Source organism: Numida meleagris, chromosome 21 (assembly GCF_002078875.1).
Source record: "Numida meleagris isolate 19003 breed g44 Domestic line chromosome 21, NumMel1.0, whole genome shotgun sequence".
In the NCBI taxonomy this organism is placed as follows: Eukaryota; Metazoa; Chordata; class Aves; order Galliformes; family Numididae; genus Numida; species Numida meleagris.
Window position 1 is genome coordinate 2938147 of NC_034429.1, and position 11242 is coordinate 2949388.

The window sequence follows — 11242 nt, forward strand, 5'->3', positions numbered from 1 at the left end:
CCGCATGCGCAGAGGTTTCGCGGGGGTCCGCATGCGCAGAACTATGGATCGGTCCGCATGCGCAGAGCGCTGGAGGGGCCCGCATGCGCAGAACGCTGGCCGGGCCCGCACGCGCAGAGCGATGGGTGAATCTGCATGCGCAGAACGCTGGCAGCCTCCGCATGCGCAGAATGCTGGCCTGGTCCGCATGCGCAGAGCCCTGGTTTGGTCCGCATGCGCAGAATGCTGTTGGGGATCGCATGCGCAGAGGTTTCGTGGGGTCCGCATGCGTAGAGCTATGGTTGGATCCGCATGCGCAGAACGCTGGTTGGTTCCGCATGCGGAGAATTCTCGCCGGGTCCGCGTTCGCAGAGGAGTCGTGGAGTCCGCATGCGCAGAGCTGTGGGTGAATCCACAAGTGCAGAACGCTGTTGGGGTCCGCGTGCGTATAGCTGGTGGGTTCAGCATGCGCAGAGCGATGGGTGGATCCGCATGCGCAGAGGACTCGTGGGGTCCGCATGCGCAGAGCGATGGGTGCATCCACTTGCGCAGAACTCTGGTGGGATACGCATGTGCAAAGGACTCGCTGGATCCGCACGCGCAGAACGATGGGTGGAGCCACATGCGCAGAATGCTCGCCGGGTCCGCATGCGCAGAGGACTCGTGGGAGTCTGCGTGCGCGGAACGCTGGTATGGTCCGCATGCTTAGAACGGCGGTTGGATCCGCATACGCAGGCTGGTGGAATCGGCAAGCACAAACCGCTTGTGAGATTCGCAAGTGCCGCCCTAGCGCTACAGCTTCCCCGGCGTGGCGGGTGGCGCGGGCGCCCAGGCACGCGGCCCAACGGTAGGGGCGCGAGGTCGCATTCACTGGCAGCTGTTGAGCGAAAAAATAACATGCAGCGATGACTGAGCAATGTAATGCTGCGTTACCCGGGAAAAACGTTTAAGTGCTGTGAGCTTGTTGGGCTGCTTGTTACTTTAAAATGTTACACAATAACACGAATCCAAGGTTGGATTGAAATCTTTATTTCCACTTCTTATTGAAGGAAGCACAGCATCCATCAGCTAAATGTGTTCCTACTACCAGACATCAGAGGACCTCATAGAAAAGAAAAGCAAGAGTACTAGTCCCTACTCTCTCAAGTCATCTGTTAAATACCTGTGTTTGACAGTTTTATATATTTACATCAGGTATATATATTTCTTCAGAATAACTGCCAAAAATCAGAGACCTAGCTTGTTCTTTACCACGCAAAGTTTTTGGATCAAGGCTTCATGTTTCAAAAAAATTAAGTCACATCAAAATGCATCTGCAACCTCCATCAAGAATGAATATTTCTGTCTTTAAAAATTTATGCGGGAATGGATTTCTGAACATTTAAGAACATCAAGAGAGGGAGAGAAAGCAACATTAATTTCACTCTTTAGGTGAAATAAACAATTTACCTTAAGAGTCACATCTACTTCAAACCCTCCACAAACATCTCTATCTATACTGTTTTTTTTTGTTGTTGTTGTATTTTTTTGCACTGAAGCCTGCAGAGTGCTGTACTATGTTGCAGCTGAACAAAGGAACAATAACAAGATGGTTAGGAAACAAATTATGTTTTAAAGTATTAGAAATATTAGACAATAAAACAGTAAAAAATAGTTAAGGGGCAGGGGATAGTTATAACTTAAAAGAGCAGGAAGTATTTTAGGCTACCAGGACAAGTACATCAAAAGGCAGACTACCAGCGCTCTTCAGGGAGTGTTATTTCACATTGGATTCTCATCCACTTTCTCCAGAGTATAGCAAAGTTTAAATCCTTTCTACATGTACTGTGCTACTGCCACAGACCCTCCTTTAAAACATCAGTAATGTACATTTTTTGCAGTAATATCTAAAGGAAGAATGTGCAGGTTTTCAATATGTATGTTCACAAAGAGCTATGAAAGTGTCTTCCTAGGTCACAAATCTAGACAGTTATTCACTCCGATCCTTTGGCTCTCGGTATTTCCACTGGATGTAGTCAAAGATGTCTTTCTCGCATTCTACCGGTAGGGCCTCCCCAGCAACTCCTGCAAGCATATAACAGATGCTATTTGAAAGGTGGAAATTCCATGTAATCCTGGACTGTCAAACGCATTGCAAGATTAAGGCAATCCACTCTAAGCTAAACCTATTTACAAGTAAAATGATAAGCCTCCTCCCCCCAAAAAAACACACAGGAAAAAACCCAACTCCACAATAAGCCACCACCACAAACACCACCCACAGAGTTCTTCAATGCAGTATTTAGGTATTCATTCTCAGTGTCAGTAGAAATAAAAAACTAATTAACTGTGGAGTTATAATGCTTAAAGTTAAAATATATACACACAATGTGCAGTCAGGCCCCCTCTCCAATGGGAAACAATTGAAAGACATAAAAAAATCATGTTAAAAGAAAGAAAATATGGGCTGTGCATTGTACAGAAAATCCAAACTGTAGTTCAGTTAAGATCAAATAGGTTAGGTGTCCCGATGTGCTTATTTTGTGCACAATGCTGTCTACACATTAGTAGCCTGCCTCCCTCTGCTAAAGTCGTTTACAGTTCCAGGAAGGACAGAGTTAAAAAGGTTGTTAACTACAATATTTGCCAGGCTTTCCAATACAATTGAGAAAACGATTAAAGGAGAGGATCACACAAAACATGCAACTAGAAGGAATACTCTGTTTAAAAGCCCAGACTGACCAGTGACACCCAAGGGCCGGATTGTATACTCGTTGATTGTGAAGCCCATTTCTAGAGCATGGGTTCTCATGTTCTTATTGAATATATCACTGCCTGTGAAATACAGTACACCACAGTAATACTGGTCTTTAGGGATAAGCCTAGAATAGAAATAGAGGAGAAGTACATATTTAGGACAAATATGAAGCTACAAGCCATTTGGAATTCAGGCACTTAAAAAGGGAGCAAGCGTTCACATTCTGGAATTCTGTCTATTGATTCTTCCAGATTCCCAATTCAAGAATGAAGTACATATCAGAGAAGGGTGCAACACATCTAACCTGACCCACAACTTACTGTTACTGTGCTTTCATTACTGCCAAGAATTAATGTCAAAACAGTATCATCAAGTAGGTCACAATTCTGAAACTGGATACAAAGCCATGATTTAAAATACAGTATTCTTGCTAATAACCTGTTCTAGACATGGGCAGTTATACAGTGGTTTCCATACATGGTAATTAGAAACCCAGTAAATGCCTTCTTCTAAACATGGAAATAGAGATCTGAATGCAGAACTCGAAACGAATGCCTGTTATATAGCAGATAGCTAAATTCTTTATTTATTGGAAAGTATACCGAATATCAATTCTCCTATGCGGATAAGATGTTCCATCTTCTTTATCTGGCAGCTGGCAGACGCCCTAGGAGGAAGTAAATAAAGTAAGAAATTAAAAATTAAGTTAAATAGATCTGAGATAGACTTACATTACAGGGCTTGACTATTCTTGACTACCCCAGTGCAAAACAAACTTTTAAAATACACATTTCCAAATGCATGTAGTTCTTGTTTGATCGTCAGTTATCTTGGAGAGTAAAATTAAATTCTTGCTGAACCGATCAAATATTTTATTAGAACAGCTGGACATCGCTAGTACTGGGAACTACTACTGATAAGAGAACTGTAATTCAGTATAGCACATAATTACTTCTTAAGTTATATAGCAGCAACGATGACAGGAATTATTTTCCATCTTAACAAGAGATTCACCAAGTCACAACTGCAAAAAGTTTTTAAGAGAAAAAAATATGAAAAACTCCACACCACCACCAGTCTAAACAACATTTTTGTACGTATCCTAGCTTCTGTCACGAGAGGTAATCCCTACCACATCCCCCATTCCCCTGAAAGGTCTTACCATGAATTTAGTGTCACCTTTAGATAGCACATCTGTGACAAAGTGGACTTTTTCCAGTTGTTCTATAACTTGATGCAGAAGCTTTGACTAGGAACAGCAACAACACGGAAAAAGAAATTGCTCCATTAACATCTGTTCAGTTGCAGGATATAACCAGGGGACATCACATAATTATATATGTTACGGACATAAAATTTGACCAAGAAGAAAAGGATCAGCACAATATTGAGGAAAAAGCAAATAAAATTACAATGACGAAACACAGAAGTTTGCAGTGAAATCCACGTCAGATTGTTTTCATTTAGAGTGACGAAACTTGTTTCTCGGTTTGAGTTTTCAACTTTGAAGCAATTAATCAATGGAAGCAACACAAAAAAAAAAACCAGATTATCATTAGGACTTCCCCAGAGGGAGCCACAAAAGACTGTAAGGGCAGCAGGACATCTGCTTCACCCCTGCTTTATTCGTATAGTTGTTACAATTCTGCTTTTTACAGTACATGAATTTAGGAGGAGTAAGGGAAGAAGACTGAGGGAAGGATAAGAGTAAACATAGTGTGCTGAGAACACAACGTAAAATTGCTTCTCAGATCCGTGCATTAACTCCTCAAAATAAAAATGGCGATCAAACAGCTACAAAAAGATGCAGGAAGCTGAAATGCAAGTCAGACACTACATATCATCCAAATTTAAAATACCCTTCTGGAAATATTGCTAATACTAAACATAGTATTGAGAAACACACCTGTTTGGATGATTCAGATGTGAAAGTCGGATGGGTTAAGAGAACATCCATATCGCCACTTGACTCTGCACCTAGGCAAGTAAGAAGCAAAGAAAAGTCCTCCTACGTAAGATGAGAAGTATATGAACATTGATGAAAATCCATCTAACCTCTTCTTATGAACACATTTCTTGTGGAAAATTCACTATTTTCTATGTACATGTGAAAAACTGATCTGAAAGGAAGAAAACCTTTTCCTTTCTATCAGTCAGTATTACTACATTTCTCATAAAGCATCCAAGAATTTGCTCCTATACTCTGTAACAAGCAGCACAAACAAGGATTTATGTGGGTGTTTGACTACTGCACTAACTGCATTACTGCATTAAGACACTAACAGAAAAAGCTGGATTTCAGCATAAACTTACTCTCCAGAAAAACATGCATTAACGTGATTTGCTTATTTGCCCAAAATAAAATACAGCAAGATCACAGTGTACTAACCTCGTCTAAAACTGCCACAGACCGTAGCAATATAATTTGGGTCCACGTTCTTTACCTCTTTCAGCACAATTTCCTACAGAAAGAGGAAAGATGAACGTTTAAAGATGCCAGTTGTTCATTAGCCTTCAACACTTCAAGTCTTCGACAGAGACTTTCTGACCTGCATTTGCAGCATTTCTTCCCTTGGAATTCTTTTCTCAAAATCTTCAAAATATCTGTGTATAGAAAAGTCAAAGTGTCTGAAAGAGTGGTACAGGTAGCATCTTAAACTTTTAGTCAATTAAAGGCGATATCAGAAGAAACAATAGAAGTTTTATATCACATCACCAAAAGCTCCCCATTCTCACCGCAGAGAACCAGCCCAATCCCTACATCTTCCGACAACCCTCCTAGATACAGGACCTTTCCCCCAGTCCCACTTCAAGTAAGCTGAAGCAGAACTAGGGAAAAAAAGAAGACCGCAGAGCACTGAAAACTATTCTACAGTTCAGAACGAGAGTAACATCTGAGGACAGTGCCAGAAGCAGACCCAAGGACAATACACACACTAAAAACATGTAGGAAACATGGACAGGTCAGGTGGATAATTTTGCACTCCCTTCCTTAACGGTATTTTCCTGTGAATACTCACACATGTAAAGATGCATAGTAAACATGGAGCTCAGATGAGCAGTGGGGAAAATAAATAAATATATAGTCACATAACACTTCTCACTCACTAGCAGGCAGTTTGTCTAGGCCACAAACCCTGTATCTCCACCACTGATTCAGATACACCAAAGCTGTCCCTACACAGAATCATAAAGATTGATTTAGTTTACCTGCAGCCTCCTGCAAATGCAGCTATACATCTTCCAGAACTAACACAACGGAACAGCCACTTAGAAAGTAGCATTCAAGCTACTGGGTAGTGACATACATTTTGCATGGCATCCTTATGTTCTGACATTTAAAGGTCTTACCTTGCTCACAGCAGGTGACAAAAAACAGCCTGCAGTCCTTTTACGCAGATTGTCAACGATCACAATGCAACCTTGCTAAAATGGTTATTTGTGAACCACCTGAAAAGTCATCATTTAGAAGTAGTGTCCTTAAGGATGGAGATTAAGTCTAGTAAATTTCAACTCTTAATGCAACAGAAGTCCTGAAGAACTGCCGAAGAACATGCACATAGAGCATATAGAGAGGACCGGACCTTACTTGGCCTGCATAACACGCCAGAATGTAATGTAAGGCTAAGCAATTATTAGAAAAGCCAAGCAGTAGCAGCCAAGAAAGCTTACTTCAACCCAATTCGCTGGTGATGGGTCAGCTTGTGCTCATTTTTTCTTAGATCTAAAAGATTAAAAAAAAGTTACTTAAGGGCAAAATTCTTACAGTGATTTTCCAACAACACAAGGATGATGCAAATGAATATCTAACAAGCAAATGGCAACTTCAAACACGGTGAAGAGATTTTAAACACGTTGCTTGACAGCTAACAGTATGAGTAGAAATGCCTAGCACACTTTCCTGATGCAGACTTCAGTAGACTATTAATTTTAAACACAAAAAACTAATGTTATTTTTAATGTAATCTATAAATACTCTACTGTATGTATGTATATAATGCCTCTAGCCTGTGCACTACATTTAGATTAGCTTGTTGTTTTTATTTTTATTTATTTTTTTTTTCCAATACGGTTTCCTCAAACTAAAGGCCTACCTGCTATCACAGTATCACTGTGAAACAAGCAACATGACATAAGAAACATTATCGGAGAATAAACCAAGGATCCAAAGTTACACTCACCTTCTAAAGTCTTAATTCCTTCCTCAACAAACTTCCTAGCAGCAGCAGGACTGCAAAGAGGCAAAGCAATGTGCAATTAGGAACAGCAGGAATCTTACAACGCCGCAAAGAACATTAGAATTCACTCAAACTGCCTGGATTCTTCAAGGTCAAGATTAAAGTTGCTTATAATGCTTATCATCCTTTTGTCACGCAAGCGCATTTTCAATTTGTACTTTCAAGCAACAGAGATAGCTATCCAAGGGTCGGCCCGCACATTTTTAGTATTGATGGAACTATATACTGAGGTATGATTTTTAAAAACAAACAAAATCTCACCAAAAAGCCAATACAGCTTTAGACAACTTTTAGAAGGCACGAGAACTACTTTAACCATGAACAGTCTCTGAATCAGCTTAAGGCAACAATAGCACAAGTGTCTTTATGCTAGAACTTAAAAACAAACAAAAATCCACACAAGACTCCAGCTTGCAACCTACAGTACAGAAAAACAACTTGGTTGAAGAGTTTATCATAAGCACAACATAAACATCCTTAAACTTTCAGCAAATCTTTCTTTAGAATTACTTAGGAACCATTGCGTTCCCTGTCTTCAACCTCAAGGGGTTTGAATATTGCTTTTCCCTCCTCTTCCCCACAGCATTCCCCTCTGCTCTGTTTCTAAGGACAAATGACTCTTAAATGTTCTGTATTTAGCCAAGCCCGTTCTTCACAAGTAGTATCACAGCCCTATTCACTCAAGATGTTAGCATGTGTGTAGCAGCAGAGGTCAAGTGCCTGTCTGCAGACTGAGCTCTTTTCTGCCAAAATTTCCTTCGCACGGAATAGGAACTAGAACAGGCTTGAGATCTCCTAATATCATTTTTCTGAAAAGCCCTGTTTGTGGGGGCTTGGCAGGGCTTTGAATCTCCTTTTACAAACACGGTACGAATACCATTCTCCCTAAGCAGATTTTGCACCAGAAGTCTCATAGGCTCCTACTCTGCCTTCTCCATTCTAGTTTTCTCCATCTTTTGCTTCAGTTTTTGATCACCTCTCTCCTTCCCCACTCAGCTTGCACACAGGAGCTTTCTACTTCCATTCCACCACTGCAAAATCTGTAACTGACAACTTTACAACTTTGACAACAACTACTTCCCCCGCCAACAAAAAATAATAACTAAGCTTTACCCAATGCCAGTAACTCGTGTCAGGAAGTTGATGGAAGCACTTGTATCATCTTGTCGAATCTGCAAAAAACAAAATAACGTAAACAAACTCTTATTTACTCCATTTCAGTAAATAAGGAAAGCTTATAAAACAACTTGTTCAGATTCTGCTTTGGAAACTTACTGTAAATCAAACCAAAACAGTGCTAACGCTAATACTGTGCATTAGGACAGTGCCACACGTACCATTCCTGCAAATTAATTGTCTTAACTGTCCATAATAAGATAAACAGCATGGTTAAAGCTCAGAACTCTACAGCCTTCTAGAGTCAGAATTCCACTTCTCACATAAGACATTCATGCGGCAATTATACAATCTAAAATATTTTCATATGTAGATAGTTCTGAGGTGCTGGCTAAGCTTCTTGTTCTGCACTTTTTACTTCGTGCAGAGTCCAGCATTCTTCTGCTTGACATCAGTGTCTCCGCAGAGAGCAACAGAAACTGCACAAAGCAAGCAGACTACTTCACAAAGTACAAGGTAAAACAACTACTCAGAAATAAAGCACAAGGGAAAGAAACACACCTTTTCCAATTTGCGAAGCTTTCCAGTGGATAAAAACTCATCTATTTTCTCAGCTATTTTAGCACCTACTCCATCCTAAACATTGAGGAAAGATGAAATACAAGTCAATTTCAAGGTATCACTTACAGCCACCATAACTAAGAAAAATAAAGCTCGACAAAAAGAACCGTGAAGTCACAGCAACCATTTTAAAACATTGGTCTATAAGAGAGCAAGGGCATTCAAGGGTACAACGCAAGTAGCACAAACACAGTACTTCAAGTACCGTATTAAAAGGTTCCTGAAAATAGTTTTTTTAAACCGGGTTTTGATTCCTACAACCCCAATTCCCCAAACTTAGAAAGACGGTAACACAGCAAAGGGGAAACCTGCCACAATAGAAGCCTTTCACAGAAGAGACCCATCCAGAGTCCCCAGTTCCACCTATGAAACCACCACAGCTGATGTGCTCCACTCCTCCCCTTCCCTGAGCCGGCTGCTAGGAGGAGCTGATGCAAGCAGAGTCATTCGCACACTGCTTCCCTTCTCCTGGAAACCTCGGCACCATCGTGACACGGCTCCTCCACCCTGAGGAGCCCAAATTCGCCCCAGGGATCTGCCAGTGGCAACTAGGGCACGGGCACCTACCAGCTTCTTAGCTTCGGCTCCACTCCGTATTCTGCTGGGGTACCGGGAAATGACAGAGGCCGCTTTCCTGCGGAACAGCATCGGTCAGCGCCCAAACCGAGCAGCGCGCTTAGCCCCGCCCACGGCCCGTGCGGCGAGGCCTGGCCGGGCCGGGTCCCCGAGAGACGGGCGGCTCCGGCGGGGAAGAGGAAAAGGTAGCCCTGAGAAAGGAGATAGTACCTGTACGCGTTGTACTTGTGGATAGCTCGGTTCACGTTGCGCTCGTAATTTGCTAGCTCTGCGGGGAGAAACACAGTTGGAACAGTCGAACCAAATCCCCGAACTCCCATGATTCTAGGACACACCCTCCCCCCGCGTCCCCGATACCCATGAGGAAGTCGGTAATGCCCTGGTTGGGGCTCTCCTGGGGGGCCTTTCGCTTGCTCATTGCGGGCAGCAGGACCGACTAACACAGGCAAACTACGCGGCAGCGCTTCCGGCGGTGACGTTCAGTGACCGCGACAAGCTTCAGTACGCATGCGGGACGTGCGGGTCGCTCTTCCGCTACGCTGCGGCGGGGGCGGTGCCATGGAGGCGCGGCTGACAGCGAAGAGGTCCTGCGGAAGGGGTGACGGGGGGCAGCGGGTGCTCCGGTAGACCGGCCGAGTCGTCCATGCGTCGCATCCGCCCCTAGCAGCTGTAGATGCTGCGCTCCTCCCCAGCCCCGTCAGTGAGGGGACAGAACCAGGACAATGCTGGCCGAAGGGATGACCCGTACTAGGTGTCGTCACGCTGGACGACATACCGCGGGGAGGTGGCCGGGAGACCGTTGCTGCTCAGGAACCGGCTGGGCATTTGTCAGCGGGTGGTGAGCAATTGCATTGTGCATCGCTTGCTTTGTATATTCTTTGACAGTTATTATGATTTTTGCTTACTCTTCTGTCTGGGTTCACCGGTCTTCCCCCAGCATTGTTCAAGTCCACCTGGGATTGCTGAAGACCGTGCAGGATCACTCGTCTTCACCGGGGTTCCATGAAGCCTGCAAGGGTTTGCAAAATTTTGCACGGGTTCACTTAAGTTCACATTAGTTTACACATCTTCGCTTTTGTTCACTGAAGTCCACACAGTTTTGCTGGTCTCTGCTGCCTAAAAATTTTACTTCTTTACTCAGTCCCTGACAGTTTGCAGGCGGAATCTCAATTTCTGATTCATCTAGTGCTGCTGCCACTTCCCCCACTTTCCCAGGGGTTGTCCATTTGATTACAGTATCACCCATGCATGGATGCAATTTCACATCCTGAGGCAGTGAAACTGTCTGTCAAAGTTCAGTGAGTTCAGCATGAGCAATAGTGGGAGAATGTTTACATCCTTGTGAGAGTCTGCTAAAGGTATATGGTATCCCCTCCCAGGTGAAAGCAAACTTTTCTATATCCTCTTCCTGCAAGGGAACCATAAAGAATTTATCTTTTACATCGAAAGCTGCCATCCATGGATGTGCAGCTGCTCAAAAAAAAGGCTGTTATGTTGGCCATGTTTGGGACAGCAGCTGCTAGCGGGGCTGTATTAGCGTTCAGACACCGATAATCTATCATTAATCACCACCTTCCCTCTGGTTTCTGAACTGTCTAGATGGGCGAGTTCTATAGGGAGTGCGTAATGGAGATGATTTGTCTTTTCTTCAAATCTGCTATGACTTCAGAAATCCCATGTTGTCCTGCAGCAGAAACGGAGTACTGCAGAATGCTAGCGATCTTTGATTCGAGAAGTGCAGGGGCTGCGTGAAGTACACATGCTGCAGCCTCCTTATTTCTCTTCCCCCTCCGGTACGAGGTGGACAACATTGATGAGGAGGGCAAAGAGTGAGCATCCCCACACCCAACTGCCCCTCCACAGCCCCACAACTGCCCCCACATTCCTGAACCCCTCAAACCCCCTCTCCACACCCTCCACACCTCCCAACTCACCCCAATTGTCCCCAAACCCCCTCCTCAAACCACACAAAAAC

At 43.4% G+C, this 11242-nt stretch overlaps 1 protein-coding gene across 1 annotated transcript; it reads right to left on the reverse strand.

Moving 5' to 3' along the window:
* On the reverse strand, nt 988-9784 carry POLB (DNA polymerase beta). Its single transcript, XM_021374956.1, has 14 exons — nt 9625-9784; nt 9478-9535; nt 9259-9325; nt 8632-8706; nt 8068-8126; nt 6898-6947; nt 6389-6440; nt 5266-5320; nt 5106-5178; nt 4623-4693; nt 3879-3965; nt 3319-3383; nt 2701-2840; nt 988-2043 (listed from the first exon to the last, which is right to left on the reverse strand). Exons 1-14 carry the CDS (start codon nt 9683-9685, stop codon nt 1949-1951), a joined length of 1008 nt encoding a protein of 335 aa, XP_021230631.1. The 5' UTR covers nt 9686-9784; the 3' UTR covers nt 988-1948.

Bases quoted from the DNA above. Each gene is read 5' to 3' on its own strand.
- POLB (XM_021374956.1), bottom strand. From the start codon at position 9,685: ATGAGCAAGCGAAAGGCCCCCCAGGAGAGCCCCAACCAGGGCATTACC. The intron at 6,948-8,067 runs GTAAAGCTTAGT...GCCTCTTTGCAG, and splicing joins ACACGAGTTACTGGCATTGG to TCCTGCTGCTGCTAGGAAGT. The intron at 2,841-3,318 runs GTATACTTTCCA...TTTCTATTCTAG, and splicing joins CATAGGAGAATTGATATTCG to GCTTATCCCTAAAGACCAGT.